This window comes from Sminthopsis crassicaudata, chromosome 2, assembly GCF_048593235.1.
Source record: "Sminthopsis crassicaudata isolate SCR6 chromosome 2, ASM4859323v1, whole genome shotgun sequence".
Taxonomy (NCBI): Eukaryota; Metazoa; Chordata; class Mammalia; order Dasyuromorphia; family Dasyuridae; genus Sminthopsis; species Sminthopsis crassicaudata.
Window position 1 is genome coordinate 291,462,253 of NC_133618.1, and position 23,543 is coordinate 291,485,795.

General features: G+C 33.5%; 2 protein-coding genes across 3 annotated transcripts in view; one reads left to right on the forward strand and one right to left on the reverse strand.

Annotated features, from left to right (window-relative positions):
* Window positions 1-23,543, reverse strand: part of ASB2 (ankyrin repeat and SOCS box containing 2) — a 259,403-nt gene that overhangs the window by 147,475 nt on the left and 88,385 nt on the right. Inside the window, exon 2 of the mRNA XM_074289702.1 lies at window positions 956-1,010. The gene's annotated coding sequence lies outside the window, so the exon portion shown is untranslated. The remainder of the gene's footprint in view (window positions 1-955; window positions 1,011-23,543) is intronic.
* CCDC197 (coiled-coil domain containing 197) overlaps window positions 8,203-23,543 on the forward strand; it is a 35,030-nt gene continuing 19,689 nt past the window's right edge. The window contains exons 1-4 of one of the 2 annotated variants that reach the window (XM_074285117.1): window positions 8,203-8,304; window positions 11,754-11,791; window positions 12,687-12,998; window positions 21,413-21,561. In XM_074285117.1, the coding sequence (XP_074141218.1) occupies window positions 11,771-11,791; window positions 12,687-12,998; window positions 21,413-21,561 (482 nt within the window). In that variant the 5' untranslated portion in view covers window positions 8,203-8,304; window positions 11,754-11,770. Of the gene's footprint in view, window positions 8,305-11,748; window positions 11,792-12,686; window positions 12,999-21,412; window positions 21,562-23,543 lie in introns of both variants that reach the window. The other variant, XM_074285116.1, reaches the window with a different exon arrangement.

Sequence of the window (23,543 nt, forward strand, 5' to 3'; positions counted from 1 at the left end):
CCAAAGTATCAGGAATAGAATGTAAGTGCCTTAGGGCAAATCTTCTTAAACTATAGGTCACAACCCCAGATGGAGTCACCTAACTAAATGTGGGGGTGGGGGGGGTGTTGCAAAAAAAATTGGCAACAGTAAAAGGTTTCTGAACACAACAACCAAAAATTAACTCAAAATCAAATGTGTAATGAATCCAAGGTGTTTCTGGCAGTGCTTGCACTAATTATATCATGAGACTCCACTGTAGCCTTGGATATGAACACAAACATACACACTTTGCATTGCACATGAATGAATGCTGCCAGAAACACCTTGGATCAGATTTGAGATAGGGTCAAATAAAAATTTCTCAGAAGAGAAGGGGTCCTGAGAAGGAAAAGTTTAAGAAGCCTTACCTTAAGACAAAAACTGACTTTTTATCTTGAAGTCTTAGCATAGTCACTAGAAAATAGAGGGCAGTTGATGTTTGATAAATGAATTTATGGTACCCAAGATTTTCTTAAGCCTTAGAGGGTATTCCTTTCCTCCACCACCACATCCTTAAATATAATAATTGTCAGGGTCCTCTCAAACATTATTTGTTTTTTTTTTAATTTTTATTATTTATATTTATTTGTGAGGTAAGAATCATTATGCACTAGTAAGAAAAGCATCAGACATCAAGTCAGAGGACCTGAGTTCAAGATATAATCTGAATCTTACTTTCCTCATTTGCAAAATGGGAATATTAATACTTGTACCACTTCTCTCAGGAAATAAAAGAAGGACCTTGTAAACTGTAAACACCCTTATAAAATATAAACTTCTACTATGTATTATTTCTCTGCTAAACTTCTACTCCAATGCCCCATCAAGGCCTGGAAATGAACATAAGTTTTCAAAATGTTGTGCCTATAGAACTCAAACTCTAGTAAGTGGGGGAGAAAGCATTGGCTGTGAAGCAAAAGAATCTGATGCTTACCTACTATGTAATCTTAAGCAAGTCACTTGATCTCCAAGGGTTTAACTTTCTTTATCTGAAAAAGGAAAGAATTTGACTAGATAATCTCTTTCAATTTTAGAACCACAGTCCTAAATTTGTTATGAAACTGGAAATGTGTCTGATTTCTAAGTGCCCTGTTTTAGGAAAGCCAGTGATAAATTGAAGAATGTCCAGAGGAAAGTGACCTAAGTGGCAAAAGTTAGTTGAAATAATTAAGAATATTTAACCTAAAAAAGAGAAAACTTAAATAGATAATATTATTTATATGTAATATATATATATATATATATATATATATATATATATGTGCATATATGGGATTGATAGCTCTTAACAAATATCTGAGGGTCTGTTTTACAGAAGAAGGGTTACTCATTCTGCTTACTTCCAGAAAGCAGAACTAAGAATATTATTTGAAAGTTGAAGAAAGGCAAATTTGTCTAGATATAAGGGAGAATTCCTAATGTTGATTTATCCAAAAGTGAAATGAGCTGTGACAGAAAGTAGCCCTACATTTCCAAAGGCCTTCTATCAAAGACTAGATGATCACTTGTTGAAGATGATGGGGAGAAGATACTCATTTAAGTAAGGCTTCAATTAGATTATCAGGAAGGTGCCTTCCAACTCAGAAATGCTACATTTCTAAGTATTGGTCCACCAAAAGATCTATGTCTATCATTCAAGTATTTGCCTAAAGGTATATGAAAAGCTTTATCATCCAACCTTTGATTATCAGCGAATAACATTTTTTTTTATTACAGCAAACCATTCAATTATCTACAAAGGAGTAAAGGTCTGAGGATCTCTATCTATGGAAGAGGTATCTACTTCAGTAACAGTAAAGATGTTTTAAAATTCTGAAATATTACTCTAGTAGCTCTCTGGTATTTTTCTCCCAACATTATTCAACTGAATAAACATTTATTAAACCCCCATATTGTGCTTTTTTAAAAAAATAGGCATTTTGAAACAAAAGATCCTTTGCCCTCATGGAGCTTACATTCAAATGAGACCAAATAAAATAACAAAGGAAAGTACTTTGTGAACATTAAAACATTATATGTAGGATATATGTATGTTTTGGGTACTGTGTTTTATATATACGAGTCCAAATAGATCTATCTCAATATGGCTTGTGAGAGACAAGAATAGATGTCATTAAAGTTTCCTCCCCACATCCTTCTCTAAGGAAGACTTTGATTCCTGCCAAGAGGATGAGGCCAGAGGTTGGCCATTGAGAGAGAGAGAGAGAGAGACAGACAGACAGACAGACAGACAGACAGACAGACAGACACCAGGGTAGAATGATATCAAACTGTCTCCTCAAATGTTGTTTGTTAGAAAATAATTTTGAGGTGCAAGTTGAGCTTCTTGTCACTATGCCTTAATGGAGAAGAGTGTCCCAAGTTATATATCCAAGGCTTGATTTCTTTCCCATTAGGTGCCAGTTTGACAATAAACAGAGCAAATAGCAAAGAAAGCCATTTATCCAGACAGCAAAGATAAATCAAAATATACATATTAAAATGTATACCAGGCATAAATATCTGTAGTGATGAGTTTTCCCACTGGGAGTAAGATATCTCATTTCAACCAAGAGTGCCTCATGTCTCACCCAAGGGGAAGTTTTTCAAGGTCCCTAGTGTAATATAATAAAGATAGGGACATGATTAAGGCTGCTGGCTCCTTTACATGTCAGCTTCCCAGAGTCTCTCTCTCCATGCAGGTACCAGAGTCTCTTCTAAGCTCTCATCAGCTCCCCTCTTACAAAGACATGGAACTTATCTTAACCAATAAGGAAAGTCTTTTGCAAATGACCTTTGAGTCATTTATACATATATAAATGCTAGGTATTATACTTAAATTCCATTTTAAATGACCAAATAAACAATATAAACTACTTGGAGGGGGGGTTCCTACCAAGATAAATTCAGGAATTATATGAACACATTTAGAAAACACTTTTGGCACAAATAAAGGCAGATCTAATATCAATTGTTTTGGTATAGACTGACAATTCTACTTAAATTAATTTACTTATTCAGTACCATACCAATAAAAATACCCCAAAAAAATATGGAGCTAGAAAAACCACAAACCTGGAAGAATAAAAGTTTAAGAATATCAAAAGAGTTAATTTTTTTTAAATGTGAAGGAAGGTGGTCTAACTACATCAGATCTCAAACTATATTTTAAAGAGGTAATAAACAAAACAATATAATACTGGTTAAAAGACAGTGCAGTAAAGTAGTAGAATACATTAGGTATACAAACACAGTAGCAAATGACCATAGCGATCAAGTGTTTATAAACCCAAGCTTTTGGGACAAAAATTGATTATTAGCAAAAACTGCTGGTAAAAACTAGAAAACAGTATGGCAGAAACTAGGTCTAGACCAGCATCTTACATTGTATATCAAGAGGGTGATGCCATAATCAAATCAGAAGAACAAAAAAGGAATAGTTTACCTGTCAGATCTATGGAGAAGAGAAAAATGTATAAGTAGATAAGCATTACAAATGTAAAATGGTTAATTATGATTATATTAAATTTGTACAACAATATTTACAGTAGTTCTTTTGTGGTGACAAATTGGAAATTAAGGGGATGTCTATCAACCGAGGAATGGTTGAACAAATTGAAGTATATGATTGCTATTGTGCTATAAGAAATGATGAACAGGATGATTTCAGAAAACTTGGAAATATTTACATGAACTGGAGAACACTGCACTCATTAACAGCAATATTGTATAATGATCAACTGTAAATGACTGTTCTCAGCAATACAATGAAAGAGAATTCCAAAAGATTCATGATGAAAAATGCTATTCACCTTCAGAAAAAGAACTGATGAGAATCTGAATGTATATAAAAGCATATTATTTTTCATTCTATTTTTGTTCACCTTTTCTTCCACAAAATGACTAATGTTTTAAATGTTTTATATGATTGCATATGTATAATCTATATCAGATTTCTTACCATTTAAGGGAAAGGGAAAGAAAAAGAAGGCAGGAGAAAATTTGAAACTCAGATTTTTAAAATAATTTTGAATTAAAGCTTTTGATTTTCAAAACATATAGGTGGATAATTTAAATTTTTCCCTACATTCCCTCACACCCTCCTCTAGATATAGGTTAAAGTTTAATTCTTCTATACATATTTCCACAATTATCATGCTGTACAAGAAATATCAGATCAAAAAGGAAAAAAATGACAAAGAAAACAAAATTCAAGCAAAAAACAACAAAAAAGTGAAACTACTATATTGTGGTCCACAATCAGTCTCCACAGTTCTCTCTCTAGGTGCAAATGACTCTCTTCATCATAATCATTGGAAGTGGCCTAAATTACCTCACTGTTAAAAAGAGCCACATTCCAGCCCTCTTTATAGTGGCCAGAAACTGGAAACTACATGGATGCCCATCAATTGGAAATTGGCTGAATAAATTGTGGTATATGAATATTATGGAATATTATTGTTCTGTAAAAAATGACCAATAGGATGATTTCAGAAAGGCCTGGAGAGACTTCCATGAACTGATGCTGAGTGAAATGAGCAGGATCAGAAGATCATTTATATACTTCAACAACAATACTATATGATGGTCAATTCTGATGGATGTGGCCATTTTCAACAATGAGATGAACCAAATCAGTTCCAATAGAGCAGTAATGAACTGAACCAGCTACACCAAACAAAAGAACTCTAGGAGATGATTATGAACCACTACATAGAATTTCCAATCCCTCTAATTTTGTCCCCCTGCATTTTGGATTTCCTTCACAGACTGAATGTACACTATTTCAAAGTCCGATTCTTTTTGTTCAGCAAAACAACTGTTTGGTCATGTATACATATATTGTGTTTATTTTATACTCTAACATATTTAACATGTATTGGTCGACCTGCCACCTGGAGGGGGAGGGGAAAAATTGGAACAAAAGGTTTGGCAATTGTCAATGTTGTAAAATTACCCATGCATATATCTGGTAAATAAAAACTATTAAAAAAAAAAGAGCCACATCCAAAATTTATCATCACATACTCTTATTGTTTCCATATAATGATCTTCTAGTTTTTCTCATTTCACTCAGTATCAGTTCATGTATCTCTCCAGGCCTCTCTGAAATCATCTTGCTGATAGTTTCTTATACAACAATAATCCATAACATTCATAACTTATTCAGTCATTCCACAATTGATGGTCATCCACTCAGTTTCCAGTTTCTTGTTACTACAAAAAAAAGCTGCTACAAACATTTTTGCACATGTGGGTCCCTTTCCCTCCTTTATGATCTCTTTGGAATACAAACTCAGTAGAAACACTGTTGGTTTAAAAGATGTGCACATTTTGATAGCCCTTTGAGTTTCAAATTGTTCTCCAAAATGTTGAATCATTTCACAGTTCCACCAATAATATATTAATGTCCCAGTTTTCCTGCATCCCCTCCAACATTCATCATTATCTTTTTCTCTTATCTTAGCCAATCCTTGAGGTGTATAGTGATACCTCAGATATGTCTTAATTTGCATTTCTCTAATCAATAGTGATTTAGAGAACCTTTTCATATGACTAAAAATTTCAATTTCAAACTAAAAGTTTCAATTTCTTCATCTGAAAACTGACTGTTCATATCCTTTGACTATTTGACAATTGGAAAATAGCTTGAATTTTTATAAATTTGAGTCAATTTTCTATATATTTTAGAAATGAGACCTTTATCAGAACTCTTAAATATAAAAAAATTTCCCATTTTTTTGCTTCCCTTCTAATCTTGTCTGCATTGGTTTTGTTTATACAAAAACTTTTTAACTTAATATAGTCAAAATTATCTCTTTTGTATCCAATAATATACTCCAGTTCTTCTTTGAACACAAATTCCTTCCTTCTCTACAGATCTGAGGTAAACTATCTTTTGTTCTAATTTGCTTAAAATATCACTCTTTATGTCTAAATCATGAACCCATTTTAACGTTACCTTGGTATAGAGTATGAGGTGTGGATCAATGTCTAATTTCTTCCATACTCCAATTTTCCCAGAAGAAACTCAGATTTAAAAAAAAAAAAAAATTAATGATAAGGGGCAACTAGATAGTGCAATGGATGGAGCACCATCCCTGAAGTCAGGAGGACCTGAGTTCAAATCTGGCCTCAGACACTTCATACTTCCTGGCTGTGTGACTCTGGTGGGCAAGTCACTTAACCCCAGCTGCCTCAGCAAAAAAAAAAAATAATAATAATAATGATAAAAATTATTTTTACACTTCAACTGGGAAAAATAAAATATTTTTTAGAAAATTTAAGCAAAGAAGTGACATATCAACCCATTAGTTAATCAGAATCTGGGTACTTTAGAAATAGAACCTTGTTTCCCCTCTTTTTTAATTCCTCATTCCACCATAACATACATATTGGTGTCTTACAGAGAGTACCTGAACTTGAGATTTACAAAGAATGTCTTGATTACAATCGTGTGTGTTAAGAAGCATATATGTCGTTATCCCCTTTTATAGATAAGAAAATAGAAGCTTAGAGAGGCTAAGTAACTTGACTAACATCACACAGCTAATAAATACAGAGTATCCCAAAAGTCTTAGTTCAGTTGGAAACTATTAAACCTTAAAATTCTATTAGAGCCAGGGTTCACACAGGTCTCCTGATGCCAAATCTAGAGCTCTTACAATTACATAATCTGTTATATTTGAAGTTGCCAGAGGTGTGAGAAATAATCTTAAACATTTAATCATCTACTAAGCACCTACAAAATATAGGATTCCCCACAAAATTTCAATTTCCTTCTCATCCACAAACCAATTTCGTTTCATATTCCCCAAGCATCTTATATAAATTGATGAAGGATCAGAGACAGGTATATGAATAATTCCAAAAAGCAATTTGTCCATAAAATTGTGGGGAAGAACAAAAAGAGGATAGATTTACTACAAATCATCCTCAAATCAGGTAACTATCATGTAAAAAAAATGAGGACTCATATTTTAGCCTAAGTTTGTGTCTTTATCAAGATAACTATCCAGTCAAACTTAAAGATATCCTTCTCCTCCAAATATAAAACTGAACCAATCTCTAGTGAATGAACATGCGATACTAGATTCTTAGAGCTGGAAAGAACTTTATAAGATAGACAAGTAGCAGAAATATAGTATTAAAACATACAACATAAAATACAAGACCCAGGAGCATAAGGATCTGAAAAAGATAAATTTGGCATAATTCCAAATTGTTTTCCAAAATAACTATGTAAATACATAACTCCACAAACATCACAAAGTATCTTCCCACAATCCTCCAACTTTGACAATTCTGATCTTTTGTCGTCCTTGCCAGTTTGCTAACCATGAGGCAAATTAAATGAATGGCTTATGGTTATGGATATAGATGAATATATGCATATAGATGTGAATATGTATTTAAAACATTTATATATCTGCATACATATATCCACAAATACATATCAACACACATATATTCATACACATATATACATCTGTTAGTTTTATGTCTTGGCTTATGTGAGAAACTAGATAAATTTTCTTCCCATTTGACTGTTTCTCTTCTTATCCTAGATGTATTAATTTTGTGTAAAGCTTTTCAATCTTATGTAATCATAATTATTTTATCTTTTAATAAAATTTATTTTAAAAGATAAATTTGAGGAAATCAGAAAGATGTAAGAATATGTATATGAATTGAGAGTGGAATAACCAATACCAAAGTAACATACACAATAACTTCAGAGAAGTAAATTAAAAGAATACTAGTCTCTTAGTAATTGTAAAAAAACACAACAGTGATCCCAGATAATAATAATCAGAAGAATAATAAATACATATATTTATATTCTTTAGCAGAAGAGAGATATATTACTGTGAAGACAGAATGCTGTATATATCATCAAACATAGCCACTATATTGGTTGATACTACTTAACTGTTTTACTTTGCTACAAGGGTTGTTCCATTTTAAGGACTGGGGGAGGGGGGTGCTATCAAAAATGACTATGATGTAAGAAGAAAAACTACCCACAAAACTATTTAAAAAAAAAAAGCATCTAATCCTACTTTCTCTATTTTAAATATAAACAGACCAAAAGAAGAGTTAAACATTTGCCTAGGGATCACAGAGTTAATAAAGGAGAGTGCCAGTGCTAGAACAGCAGTTTCCTAAGTGCCAAGGTAACTTGACATTACACTGCATACTGACTCAGAGAGAAAGGAGTCTCAGGTAGAGTCTGCTCTCTACCATCCCTCCCAGTCAGCTGAACATGTCGCAACCATCATCCTTCTCAAGTGCTGCTCTTAGGTGAGTTTCCTATCTTGGGCTCAGTTTACCTTGTTCTCATAATATCAAGACAGGAGTAACTCTTTTTGAGGGTGTAATACACTTTCCAGGGCCCCTAAAATCACACTTATTTGTGAGATCAGCTCTGGAAAGGAGAAAGTTAGAGATAGTTTCAGGACCATGTGTCTTGAGAAAAGTATGCCAGAATTCTTTAGTAGGTCCTTAAACTGTATCTTTCAAAAGCTGCATTTTCTATTGGAATTCAAATGGGGAGCAAACTTGAATATAAAGTACACAGTTCAAGCCTCCTGAACAGTTTGCCCTGCCTTTTAGCTCCTTCTACACAAGAAAATAACAAAAGAAAGCTAATGATAGAAATTGAAGCTTCAGATGAGGAGGGTAGGATTTGGGTGAAACTGTCAGTAGTGATTACAAGGATCGCATTGACACTATGATGTGGCCACCATTATGAAGTCATGACTTCAACACCTAGAGGTGTCACATACTTCCCAGTATGGAAATAAATCTACTAAGTCTCCTTCAAGTAAATGCCCACTATGTGCTCCCTCTCCAATAGACATATATTCAATCTGACAGTTCTTTTCACCAATGTTCCATTGCTGTATTCACTGTACCAGAAACTCCATCTTAAATAGTTTTTCCCAAGAAAAATAACAAATATATTTTTTGGTTTATGATATAGTATAGTGGGGAAAAAAGTATGTGTGAAAGAAAAACGGCCTCTAATATGGCCTTTGTCATTAAGTAAAGGTTCAGATGACTTTAAGAAAATCACATCCCTTCTCTGAGCCCATGTCCACCTCTGAAAATAAGAGGGTTGGAATAGATCACCTCAAAATGCTCTTTTAGTTCTTGTATTCTAAGTTCTGAAGGCTGCTGAACTTGCAGTCATAGGACCTACCATTTATAAATATGTGTGACTTTGGAAAAGTGGGTCTCTGAGTCTCAAGTTCCTCAACTGAAAAATAAGACAGTTGGGAAAAATGACCTTTAAGCTCCTTTCCAGCATTAAGAATATGATAACCTGTTCTTCACATTCTAAGATCTTTCCAGCCCTAACATTCTGTTTTCTAACCTTAACATGTAGTCTAGCTCTGTCTTTCCTCAAATCTTTGATTCTAAGATCCCCTTCCAGCTCTAAATTTTAATACATTAAAGTTCAAGATTTTTTTTAAAATTGTTGACCTTCCATTCAAAAATATTTTCATCATTCATGCATTGAGAACATGTTCACTGTACACTAAGCACCAAGAGGGATGGAGAAGGGGGAAGAGTTGGTCTAATGTCAGTACATAGCACATTGGAATGAGCCTCAAAAATCCCATATCCCCTAATTCTTTCTTTACACATTTTCTGTTTGGGCCAATTCATCTTCATGTATCTCTCTTCTCATCTGTAAAATGGGATAGTAATACTTTCTATTTGATTAATTTAATTCCATAAACATTTATAAAGCACCTTATGTTCTTGATAATGGGATGATATCATACTTTTTAATATCATGGTCTCAGTTCCTCTATCCCTTCAAATCCACGATTTCTATTTCTATTCTACCTCAGTCACTCATAGTAGTGATCATATGAAGCTTGGTTTTTATTATCACCTCAAACTTCTCCATTTCCAAGATCATAAAGTCTAAAATTCCCCTCTTCTTTCATAATATCCTTACCCTTCTACCTTTCCCATCACTTCTCTCTTCCTGAACCCATACTTTGCCTTTACTGTGACTTTTCCCTCTTTCCCTGTTTCTTATTCTCCTTCTTTCCTTGTTCTCTTGAAAGATCTCATTTTCTCCAAGATAGAAAGAACACGGGGATCTATGAGCTCTTTGCTCAAATCATGGAGCTGAAGGGAAGTACATTTTTTAAATCCCTAGATGTGGGGGTTAAAGAACATTTAGGGGACTGGCTTCCTGTCATGTCTGCAGCTCTGAGATGTCCAGATCACATTTCAATAGTACACACACCCTTGTCCTTCTCAGCTTCCTGTCTCCTACTCCTTTAATCATTCAGTAGTCTTTTAGACAGTCAGGAACATGACTCCTTCCTCACATGCAGAATGAAGCATCACAGGTCTGTCCCTGTAAAAAAACCATCCTAGACATAGACAGAAATGGGGTTATACTCCAGACCAGCATCTCTATCCTATATTCTCTTCCCTAGGCAGTCAAGACCCTTTATCAGTCATTTCAACAAGGTAACACCTTCCAACTTCAAGCCACCTTGACCTTTTGTCCTTATCTAATTTCTATTCCTGGGTCAATCCTATCAAGGCTTCATTTCTAATCTGAAGTCCCTGAGTACTGATTTTAAAAGTCTTAGAACTGTGCTGATTGGGACCACTAAATCGGTGCTATCTAACTTTCTATTAATATCTGGCAGGCTCATTATTTTACACCATCCATAGCATCTGTTCTAAATCCTCTGTTTCTCTTTCCTTTCCTCCTCTCTTCTATTCTCATCTCTCCTCTTCCCTCCTTCCTTCTTTCTTCCACACCTTCTTTCTTTTCTTCCTTCCTTCTCTCCTTCCTTCCCTCCTTCCTTATGTCCTTCCTTCCCTTCTTCCTTATGTCTTTCTTTCCCTCCTTTTTTCCATCCTTCCTTCCTTCTTTCCTTCTTTCCTTCCTTCCAGAGATTAAAAACAGAGAGGCACTGTTTTTTGTTTTGTTTGAACCTGTGATTTCACCAATATAGAGAACTCCTAGTGTAAAAACCTCTGTCTGCCTCATTTTTCTCAATTATAAAAAGGGAATAAAAATAGCACCTATTTCATAAGGTTGCTGTAAGGATTAAATGAGATGTATTTGTATAGCACTTATCACAGTGCCTGGCACATAGTAGGCATTTAATAAACAAAATAATTATTTCCTTCCTTCCTTCCTTCCTTCCTTCCTTCCTTCCTTCCTTCCTTCCTTCCTTCCTTCCTTCCTTCCAGAGATTAAAAACAGAGAAGCACTATTTTTTGTTTTGTTGGAACCTGTGATTTCACCAATATAGAGAACTCCCAGTGTTAAAACCTCTCCACAAAAGCAGGTCAGCAAATCATCTATAGAATCTGTTCTAGATCATTGAGAAGGTAGGTAATTGCCTTTAGTCACATAGCTAGCTAGTATGTAGTGGAAGCTCCTTTTATGTGGGGGTCAGACAAGATAGTACTAAGGTCCCATCCAGCTCTCAAATTTTTGATTCTGTGATTACATTTCAGAAGCAACACATGAACCCAGTACTTTCCTGAATTCAAATCTGACCCTTGATCCACCAAATCATGATGCTTCTCACCACATATATACATATATATATATATATATACATATATGTGTATGTATGTATATATATACAATAGGCACTTTTAACAATTTTTTTTCATTTAACTTATATTTATCTACCTAAATGCTTTGAGAAACACCTTGATTTTGTCAGAATAATTCTTGTCTCTCTTTTCTAGAGAAGAAGACAATGAAAACTTCATGAATTCCAATGTTAATGAGGTCAGTTGCATTCATTTATTACCTATTCCTCATTTCCCCAAGGACTCTAAGGTTTTTAGAGGATAGATTTCCCATGGAAGCATCTATCATTGTTTAATGAGATATTCATTCTTCAGCTCAAAGAGAGATGTTAGTGGTTCTATTATTTCAAAAGTTTGGTTTTTCTGCACTGATACTCAATCCACTTTGGGACAAGAATTGTTTCATCTTTTATGATTTTCTCTATAATCAGGAAGATAGAGGAGGCAAAAAAAATCTTCACTTAATATGCATCTCCTCCTATAAGGAGCACTCATAGATTCTGTGAATATGGAGCAAAACCTTGAACAGATACCACCAAGCTAGAAACTCTTCAAGTACACCCAATGATGATGACTTGAGATTCAACCTAACTATATATGAGGGAAATTCATCACCAAAATGTTGGTCATATGATAAATTTATTAAATCACAGCAACTCTTAGCTGTAGTTTAAATTTGAAAAGAAGGATTGAGACAAAACATGAACATCAAAATGGCATTAGAGGAAGTAAACAAAGAATGCTTCATCAAATCCCAAAATATTTTGTTGGTCTGACTATTGTCTTTTTTTTTTTTAAGCTAAATTTGATTTGTTTAAAATTCCTATTCAGAGGCAGCTAGGTGGCACAGTGGATAGAGCACCAGCCTTGAAGTTAGGAGGACCTGAGTTCAAATCTGGTCTCAGACACTTAACACTTCCTAGCTATGTGACCCTGGGCAAGTCACTTAACCCCAACTGCCCTCAAAAAATAAAATAAAATAAAATAAAAATCCTATTCACATTTAGCATAAAACAAATGACATAGAAAATAATCAAAAAAAGATTAGATGGTCTAAGTTCCTTTCCAGGTTTAACATTCTCTTATGATTGCAGGATTCCCATCAGATACATGAAGCCAGTGCTAGACCAAAGCAGCATGATAACACAGTCAGCACTAGAGAAAATAACTCTCCTGAGGAGAGACTTGAAAACACCCCTGTTCAGCTGTATGAAAACCATAGGACCCAAAATCCTCAGGATAGTGTGAACATTCTGCAAAATGATTCAAGCTTCCATGCCCAGATTCTGGCTAATGATGAATTTATCCAGGTGAATAAAATGCTGGAAGCAAAGAAAAGAGAGTGGAAAAAACGGATAGAAAATGTGACAAAAGGAAAGACTGAGCTGTTACAAGGACAAAGATATGTAAGTAAGACTCTTCACCCTAGAGCAACATAGACACTCTAGGGATGATCACCTCATCTCTCCAATGCAGGTTTATACAAGACAGGAAGAATTAGCTCTAGTTTGCTGAGAGTTTTGTGGTTCCTTTGTCAATTCCTACATTCTCCCAATGCATCAATTTAGGACAAACATAGGCAGTGCCCAAAACCCAGTGACTCGTTAGTATAAAAACCTAATAAAAACCTAAAAAAAACATTAACTATGCACTTGTGTCATAAATATGTAGTTGATTTTTTCTAATATTGTTCTATATCAAGGATTCTTAACCTGTCAACTTTTTTTAAAAAATTATAATTATATTTGAAAATAATTGGGGTTTTTTGTAATCCAGTGTTATTTAATTTTATGCATTTAAATATTTTTCTGGGAAAAATCCATGGGTTTTATCAGACTATCAGAGGGGTCCATAATATAGAAAATTAGCAATTTTTGTTCTAGAGGTAAATGCTAATTAAAAATTACCCATGAATACTACTATGATGTATTATAAGACACAATAAGCTCAATGGTTTTAGAAAAACATGGAAAAACTTTCATGAAATAATGAAGAGCAAAATTAACAGAACTCTTTTTTTATATACAGTAACAGCAATATTGTTTTAAGTAAGACTTTGAGAAAATAACTTATTTTGTCTATTATAAATATCTAAATTAATTATAGAGGATATATGAAAAGAGACACTATCTTCATTCAGAGAATAGATAAATAAAAGTATGTATAGAATAATTTTACATAAATACATATATTTATGTCTATTGGTAGCCTTCTCTAGAGTGGGGGGGGGGGTAAGGGAAGAGAAAAAGAAATTAACATGATAATTTTCTCATATTTTTTAAAGGAATAGCAAGTTGCATATAGTAGATTTGCATTCATCTCTTTCATAGATGTACAATCATCTTTTTATTGTACTGTTATGGAAATGCTTGTTTCATTCTATAAATTAAAAATAAAATAAGAATAAAATCACCCATCAAGATCTTCCTACATAATTCCAAATAGGACAAAAAAGTCCTTTCATATTAATATTTCATATCATTATTCATATGAGAGGTTCTCTGGTTCAAGTAACCCACAGATAAAAATCCACAGAGGAAGTACAATGGGATGGAAAGAACACTTTCTTTTTTGTCTAAAGACAAAAGCCTGGCTCTTTTGCTTACTAATCTCATGACCATGAGTAAGCTATTTCAATTCTCTGAGCCTCAGTTTTTTCAGCCATAAAACAAGAATTATGACACTTTCTAGTACTTAATTGATAGAGTTGTTAGAAATTCAACGTACAGTCTGTATTTTTATTTGCTATTTTATTTTTCACCAGTTATGTGTAAAATCAATTTTTTTTGTTTTTAATAGTATTTTATTTTTCCAAATATATGCAAAGATAGTTTTCAATAGTCACCTCTGCAAAATTTTGTGTTGCAAATTTTTCTTCCTCTCTCTGCCTCTCCTCCCACCCCAAGACAGCAAGCAATCTCATATAGGTTAAATATGTGCAATTCTTCCAGACACATTTCCATATTCATCACAAGAAATATAAGATCAAAAGGGAAAAAAACATAATAAAGAAAAAAGCAAATAAACAACAACAAAAAGGTGAAAATACTATATGCTCCAATCCTATATTTAGTCTCCATTGTTTTTTCTCTGAATGTCACAGCATATTCCATTCTAAATCTATTAGAATTGCATTGAATCACTGCTTTGTTGAGTAGATCGAAATCCATCATAGTTGAGCATCACATGATCTCATTATCATATACAATGTTCTCCTGCTTCTATTCACCATAAACATCAGTTCACATAAGTCTTTCCAGGCTTTTCTGAAATCAGCCTGCTCGTCATTTTTTAGAGAATAAAAATATCCCATTGCATTCATATACCATATTTTATTCCCTAATTGATGGGTATCCATTCAATCTCCAGTTCCTTGTTGCTACAAACATCTTTGCACATGTGGATCCTTTCCCCTTTTTTATGATCTCTTTTGGATACATATCCAGGAAAGACACTGCTGAATCAAAGGGTATGCACAATTTGATAGCCCTTTAGACACAGTTCCAAATTGCTTTCCAGAACATTTGGATAATTTACAACTCCACCAGCAATGTATTAGTGTACCAGTTTTCTACATCCCCTTTAACATTTATCATTATCTTTCCTGATGTCTTAACCAACCTGATAAGTATGAGGTGGTGCCCCAGAGATATTTTAATTTGCATTTCTCTAATCAATAGTGATTTTGAGCATTTTTTCATATAACTCTAACTGGCTTTAATTTCTTCATCTGAAAATTGTTCACAAATGAACACAACTAGGAGATCATTATACACTGCAACAACAAGACTATATTATTTTCAATTTTGATAGATGTGGTTCTCTTCAAGAATGAGATGATTCAGAGCCAGTTCCAATAATCTTGTGATGAAGAGAGCCATCTACACCCAGAGAGAGGGCCATGGGAGCTGAGTGTGGATCACAGCATAGCATTCTCACTTTCTGTAATTTCTTGCTTGCATTTTGTTTTCTTTCCCAATTTTTTTCCTTCTTGATCAGATTTTTCTTGTGCAACAAGATAACTATATAAATATGTATGCATATATTGGATTTAATATATATTTTAACACATTTAACATGTATTGGACTGCCTGCCATCTAGGGGAAGGAGTGGGGATAAGGGGATAATTTGGAACAGAAGGCTTTGCAAGAGTCAATGTTGAAAAATTACTGATGCATATATTTTGTAAATAAAAAACTTTAATGAGAAAAAGAAAATTGTTCACATCCTTTGACCATTTATCTATAGGGGAATAATTTATATTCTTATGAATTTGAATCAATTCTCTATATGTCTTAGAAATAAGGCTTTTTAACAGAAACATTAGCTGTAAAAAATTTTCCCAGTTCCTTTCTAATCTTGGCTACATTGATTTTCTCTGTGCAAAAACTTTTAAAATTAATGTAATCAAAGTAGTCCATTTTGCATTCCATAATGTTGTCTAGTTCTTCTTTGGCCATAAATTCCTCCCTTCTCCATTGATCTGAGTAGACTATTCGCTGTTCTCCTAATTTGTTTATAGAATCACTCTTTATGTCTAAATCATGAATCTATTTTAACCTTATCTTTATATATGGTAATATACAGTCTTTTTTTAAAAAAAGTAAATTTGTTATTTTAATGATTATTTTTTTACTGGCTCTAGAGGGGCCTTCATTGTGGTGATAGGCAAGATTGGGAAGGAAATTGATATAATGGTTACTGAAGATCATGAAAGAGAACATTGAGTAGCCAAAGTGATCTTCAATCACCACATATAACTATTCTGTAATCGTAATGGTCTATGACGTTCTTTCCAGTTCTACACTATTTGATTCTATGACATAAATCAATATTTATTGAGAGGCAATATGCTGTAGTGGTTAGGCCATTATTAGAGTGTCAAAGCCAAAGAGAGATAACCCTTTATGTGAATAAAACCACTTCCACTAAAGTCCTTTCCCAATCATGAATTTGAGTGAATCATAGGTTCTTAAAGCTATGCCAGCAGAACACAAAAGCTAACAAATCTAAAAAACAGCCTCATTCAATTGTTCATCATCAGAAAGCAGTCTGCCAGATATTAATGGGATTTTTTTTTTTATATCAACCTCTTGAACTTGAGTATTTAGGTAGATTGTAATTTTTTTTTTTTTTTTTGCCTTTTTGCCTTTTTGTCTCCCTTACACTAAGTGCAATGGCTGACTCAATGGCAGGTATTTAATAATGTTTATTGAGTGAATTAAAAAGGTTATAATCTGAAATTAGTAGAAGGGTATATAATACGTTTTAAGTAGTTATAAGAAAAACCTGAAAAGATTTATATGAAGTCATACAAATTGAAGTAATAAGAATAAGGGGAGAGAAATGGAGCCAAGAGGGTGGAGTAAAGACCAGAACTCTCCCCAAAACTGCTCCAAATTCCATTAAATAATGACTTTAAACTAATTTTGGAGTATCATAACACCCAAAAAAAAAAAAAAAAAAAAAAAAAAACAGAGTAGAAGATTTTCTAGCTAAAGGAAACTTAAAAGTTTATTCAAAAAAAAAAGTCTACGATACCAGGGTCAGAGTCCAGCATGCAATTCCAGTGCAGGGGAGCCACAGCCCTACCCTGGCCCAGATCTCAGAATCAGTGAGGCAGGACCTCTGAATCAGCAGCGGTGCTGGAAGCCTGGGAACATCTGAGAGGACTTGGAAGGTCGGTAGAGAGGGTCTGTGACAACAAGGTAGGAGTCTGGTATGCAGTCTCAGCTGGGGACACAGCTAAGAACTCGAGGACAGAAAAGAGTATTTGTGGTCGGATTCCTAGAAGTATCTCTGAAAACAGCTACAAATAATCCCTGAAGTTTGGGACAGGGCACCCTCCACCCCGGAAATAGAGCCCTACTTTAACAAAAAATTAAAAGCCAAGTAATAGCCTAGAAAAATGAGCAGAAAACAGAAAAACTTCTGATCATTGGATGGTGACAAGGAAGATCAAAACACACATTCAGAAGATAACAAAGTCAAAGCTCCTCCATCCAAAGCCTCCAAGAAATGTAAGAATTGGGCTCAGAGCCATGGAAGAAATAAAAAAGGACTTTGAAAATCAAGTAAGAGAGATAGAGGAAAAATTAAGAAAAGAATTGAGAGTGATGCAAAAGGAAATACAAAAAGCTAATGAGGAGAAGAATGCCTTAAAAAGCAAAATTGGCCAATTGGGAAAGAAGATACAAAAACTCACTGAGGAAAATAATTCCTTAAAAAATAGAATTGAGCAAATAGAAGTTAATGACTTTATGAGAAATCAAGATACAATAAAACAAAACCAAAAAATGAAAAACTAGGGAAAAATTGAAATATCTCAATGGAAAAACTGTTTTGGAAAATAGATCCAAGAAACATAATTTAAAAATTATTGTTCTACCTAAAAGTCATGATCAAAAAAAGAGCCTCTATGTCAACTTTCAAGAAATTAACAAGGAAAACTGCCCTGATATTTTAGAACCAGCAGGTAAAATAGAAATTGAAAAAATCCACTGATCACCTCCTGAAAAAGATACCAAAATGAAAACTCCCAGGAATATTATAGCCAAATTCTGAAACTCCCAGGTCAAGAAAATATTACAAGCATACAGAAAGAAACAATTCAAGTATAGTGGAGCCAGAGTCAGAATAACACAAGATTTAGCAGCTTCTACATTAAAGGACTGGAAGGCTTGGAATATGATATTGTGCAGAACAATGGAGCTAGGATTGTAACCAAGAATCACCTATCCAGCAAAACTGAGTATAATCCTTCAGAGGAAAAGATGGTCATTCAATGAAACATAGGATTTTCCAGCATTGGTGATGAAAAGACCAGAACTAAACAGAAAATTTGATTTTCAAATACAGGACTTTGAAGACACATAAGGAGGTAATCAAGAAAGTGATATCACAAGGGACTTAATAATGTTTATCAGTTTACATTCCTACTTGGAAGGATGATACTTGTAGCTCATTAGAATGTTCTCATTTTTATAGCAGTTAGAAGGAGTATATATAAACAGAGGGCACAGATATGACTCGAATGTGAGTGGATGATATATTTTTTAAAATGATGAAATTAAGGGATGAGAGAGGAATGTACTAGAAGAAAGGGAAAGAGAGAAGTGGAATAGTACAAATTATCCTGCTATAAAAAAAAGTCAAGAAAAAACTTTTACAGTGGAGGGGAAGGGGGGAAGAGAGGGAGAGTGAGTGAACCTTACTCTCAACAGAATTGGCTCAAATAGGAATTAGTATACTCAATAGAGATGTAGAAATCGATCTTACCCTATAGGAAAATAGGAGGTGAATAGGCTATGGAAAGGAGGAGAAGGTGATTTAAAAAAAAAGAGCCTCTTAGGAGAGAGAATGATCAATAGCAAAACCCTTTTGAGAAGATACAATGTGAAAGAGGAAAGATAATAAATGGAGGAAAATACAATTAGCAATAGTAACTCTAAAAAAAATTGACCTATGTATACAAAAATATTCATAACATCTCCCTTATCCGGACAAAAAAATTAGAAATTGAGAGAATGCCCATCAATTTGGGAATGACTCAATAAACGGTGGTATATGTTTGTGATAGAATCTTATTCTCTGGGAAATGATGAGCAAGATACTCTCAGGAGAAAAAAAAGACACCTGGAAAATCCTCCATGAACAAAATGAAATATACTGTATACAAAGCAATAGCAATGTTTTGGGACAAGCTATGAATGACTTTGCTATTCTCAGTAATATAATCATTCACAACTACACTGAAGGACTTAGGATGAAAAATCCTATTCATATCCAAAGAAGAAACTGATTGCATCTGAATACAGATTGAACCATTCTCTCTTTCTCTATCTCTTTCTTTTTAACTTAATTTTTCTTAAGGGTTTTTAATTTTCATTAGGATGGTAGATCTATATTTTCTTTCATAACTTGACTTTTATGGAAATGTTTTGCATAATTTTACATGTGGTTTCTTATTTGTGGAATAAGGTAGAGAACCTAGCACTCAACATTTATTTATTTAAAATTGTTTTATTTAAATATATAAATATTTAATGTTTATTTAATATTTAAAATATTTGTTTATAGATATTTATTTTAATATTTAAAATTTAAATTTTTGTTTATTTAAATATTTTTAAAATGTTTTGAATGTAACTGGTTAGGGAAATTAAATAAATAAATAAATTCAGGTTTTTTTCTTTTAAAAAACATACAAGGAGAACATTGTATATGGTAACAGTAATATTTTAAAGATGATCAACTATGAAAGATTTAGCTTCAGTGATCAAGACCAAAGCTTCTTAAACTATAGATCAGAAGACCAAATGGTGTTATATAACTGAATGTAAGGATCTCAAAAAAGTTTGGCAACAACAAAAGGTTTCTGAACACACAACCAAAAATTAATTTTAAATCAAATGCATAATGAATCCAAGGTGTTTCTTAAAGTGCTTGCATTGAGCAACTTCACTGTAGTTTTGATTCTAAACATACAACATATGCACTTTGCACTGAGCATGCATGAACACTGCCAGAAAACACCTCAGGTTCAAGATGGGATCACATAACAATTGTGAAAAAGGGTCACAAGTGGAAAAAGTTTGTAAATCCCTGATCAAAACAATCTAAAATGATTCCAAAGGACCCAAGGATTTTTCATAGATGTTATCCAGAGAGAGAACTGAGGAACTTTGAATCCAAAGTGAAGTACACATACTTTTTTCATTTTATTTGTGTTTTCTTTTGTAACACAACTAATATGGATATGTGTTTTACTTGACTTTACATGCATAACTGATAAAAAAATTGCTGCCTTCTCCAATAGGAGGGAGGGTTAAAGTGAGGAAGGATTTGGAATTTCCATTTTTTTTAATGAGCTTTAAATTTTATATATGTGTGTGTGTGTGTGTGTGTGTGTGTGTGTGTGTGTGTGTGTGTGTGTGTATATATATATACATATATATATAATTAGGAAATATTTTATTAAACAAAATATTTTTAAAAGACAGTGAAATAAAAACAATAGACATTAAATTTAAAAGACAAATATGGAATAAATATCAAACCTTTGATGCTGAAGAAAAAAAAGTAGCATATAGGAGTTTAGAGCATCAGAACTAGATCTGTGATTTCATGAGTATTTGGAACTTCCAGACAAGAAAGCTCCTTCTATCAATAGAAGTAGGCACTTTATTTGTAACTTACAGTCTTAAATTTGCCTAGTAATAATTATAGCAATAATAGAAGTTTCTAAAATAATTTTGAGTCATTTAACTCATTTAGTTCTGTGAGTTTAGGAGGGTAAGTATTTTACAGGTAAGAACATACTCCTAAAGCAGTGAAATAGCTTGGTACAATGGAAAAAAACACTGACTTTTGGTGTCAGAGGGCCTTGATCCAAATCTTGCTTTTATAATTTCATTCATGTATGACCTTAAATGAATATGTGTTCACCAATCTGGAACTTAACATCCTCATAAGTAAAATGGTATTGGTTAGACTCAATTACCTCTAAAGTACCCATACTCTAACTCTATAATCCTGTGACTTGTCTGAGGTCACCTAGTAGGTGATCAGACTTTCTGACTTCAACTGCAATGCTTCGACAAGCCTTTCTCATTGAGTCCAATACAGGATGACTCATTTAAAGTCTTGCCCTCTTCACCCACTCTATCACCATACCAAGTACAGGCACGTATTAGAAAGAGGTAGCTCTCTCCTCTGGGTCAACAGAATGGGTCTATAATAGCTGACATTAATACTGCATCTATTTGCTTTCAAAAATGGCAGCATTGTTTTTCTCAAGTATTTCCTTTTGGGTTCCAGAGAAATCAACTCATGGACAAGCTTCTGAAAGAAAGCAAAATCAAAAAGAGAAAGGCTCTGGAAGAGTGGGCAGCAGATGTAAAAATAAACAAAATCAAACAGGAAGAGTTAGACCATCTGAGCCAAGAACTTAGAGACCTCCAAGCCAGGTTTGTTTTCAAGGAGGGCTGCTGTGAATTTTCTCCTATCTCATAGTAACATTAAGTATAAGAGGTCTTGTGGATTCTTTCTCTTTTAAGACAAAACTCAAACTTTATCATTTACATGAAGCTTTTCTGTGACATCTCACCCCCAATATCTTCCCTTTCAAACTATCCAGCATTTAACTAATTGGTAAATGTCTGTTTTTATTTGCTTCCTATTTACTCTATACCTACTAACTCACATTCTTGTTGGCTTCCCCCATTAGAACATAAATTTGTTACAGGAAGGGCAGTTTCATTTTTCTTTGCACTTATATTTTGGGGGTCTAACATAAAGCCTAGACATAGTAGATGCCTAATAAATATTTAATTGATTGATTATAAAGGGATCTCAATAACTCCCCTCTCAGTGGGGATTATTGCAAAACTAAGAAAGATAAAACATTGCATCATTACCTTCAGTCGTAATCCTGATCCTCTTCCTACTCAGAATAACTTACTCAGTCTCATTGTCCATCAGATAAATGGTCCAGCAAGTTTGGAGTTTTTATTTTGTTCTGCACCTGTGATTTGCTTTCTTTGAAAAAGGTTCTCCTGACTCTAGAGCTAGTATTTTTCAACAGTGAATTGTTGATCTCCATTCTTGATCTTTCTCAAGGTTGCATGAGTCACATCTGAGATCATTCCTAGTGACTGATTACCAACTCTCTAGCTTTTTTTTTTAATTTTTAAAGATCTTTCAGCATCATATCAGCAGTTTTACTTGGATTATTCTGAAGCGTCATAGTCAGGTCTGGTGTAAGACATGAGCTTTTGTGGTGGGGCAAAGATTAATTAAGTTCCTTCCACATATATACATATATATGTATATATATATGTATATATATATGTATATGTATATATATATATATATACATATACATATATATATATAACCCACAAGTTCTTTGCAACCACAGTACTGTATTAATAGTAGGGAAGCAGGGGACAGAAAAAAGTATAAGAAAAGCTAATGACACTAGTAAATAATTATTTGGATGAGAGCAATAACAACTCAGATTTAATCACTTAAAGTTTACAAAGCTCTTCCTTCACTAGACAGTGTAAACCTTATTATCCCTATCACAGAGATGAAGAAGCCTGAGGCTTATAGAATTTGAGTACCTTGCTGAAGTCTGTGTCAATCAGTAAATGCCAAAACCAAGAGCCAGATACAGATAGATCTTTTTATTCCAAGTCTTATATTTTTTTCAGCAGATTTTGTGAGCAAAATACTTCTCATAATAATTTACATTTATTTAATGCTACACTATTATAAAGTGTTTTACCTATACATAATCACACTGATTCCTGTGTAATGCAATTATCATTAGTCTCATTTTGTTGATGAGGAAACTCAGACCTGGGAAATTTAAATGACCTGACCAAGATCACACAATGGTGGAATGAGAATTCAAGACCAAGATACCCTGGTTTGCAAATTAGGTGTTATTCTCATTATCACATGGTCCCTTATATCTACTCATTTGCTGAAATCTGTTCATTCTTCTAAACCCAAGCCTAGTTCTCTAAATGTCATACTACCTCTAAACCTTGATATTTACATACTTCTTTTGAAAATGAGAAAAATATTAACTTTAGTACCTTGTTGAGACAGTTGTTCATAGGTCACAGATTTAGATCTAGAAAAGACCTTAAAAGACTCAAGTCCAAATCCCTCATTTTATAGATAAAGAAACTGAGGCAAAAAAAAGATGAGATAAGTTTTCTTCAAAAAAGACATAGGTAGAGCAGCAGCTATTGTCACCAAATCAATAAAATTGAGCTTGACAAATATTCAATATGTAACTTGGCAAATATTCAATCAACAAGCATTGATTAAGCACCTATGTAATAGGCAGTAAACTGGGGACCAGAGATATGAAGATAAAATTATAATCCCTGTCCAGAAGAAGCTTACATTATCTCTTGGCATAGTCACTCTTGGG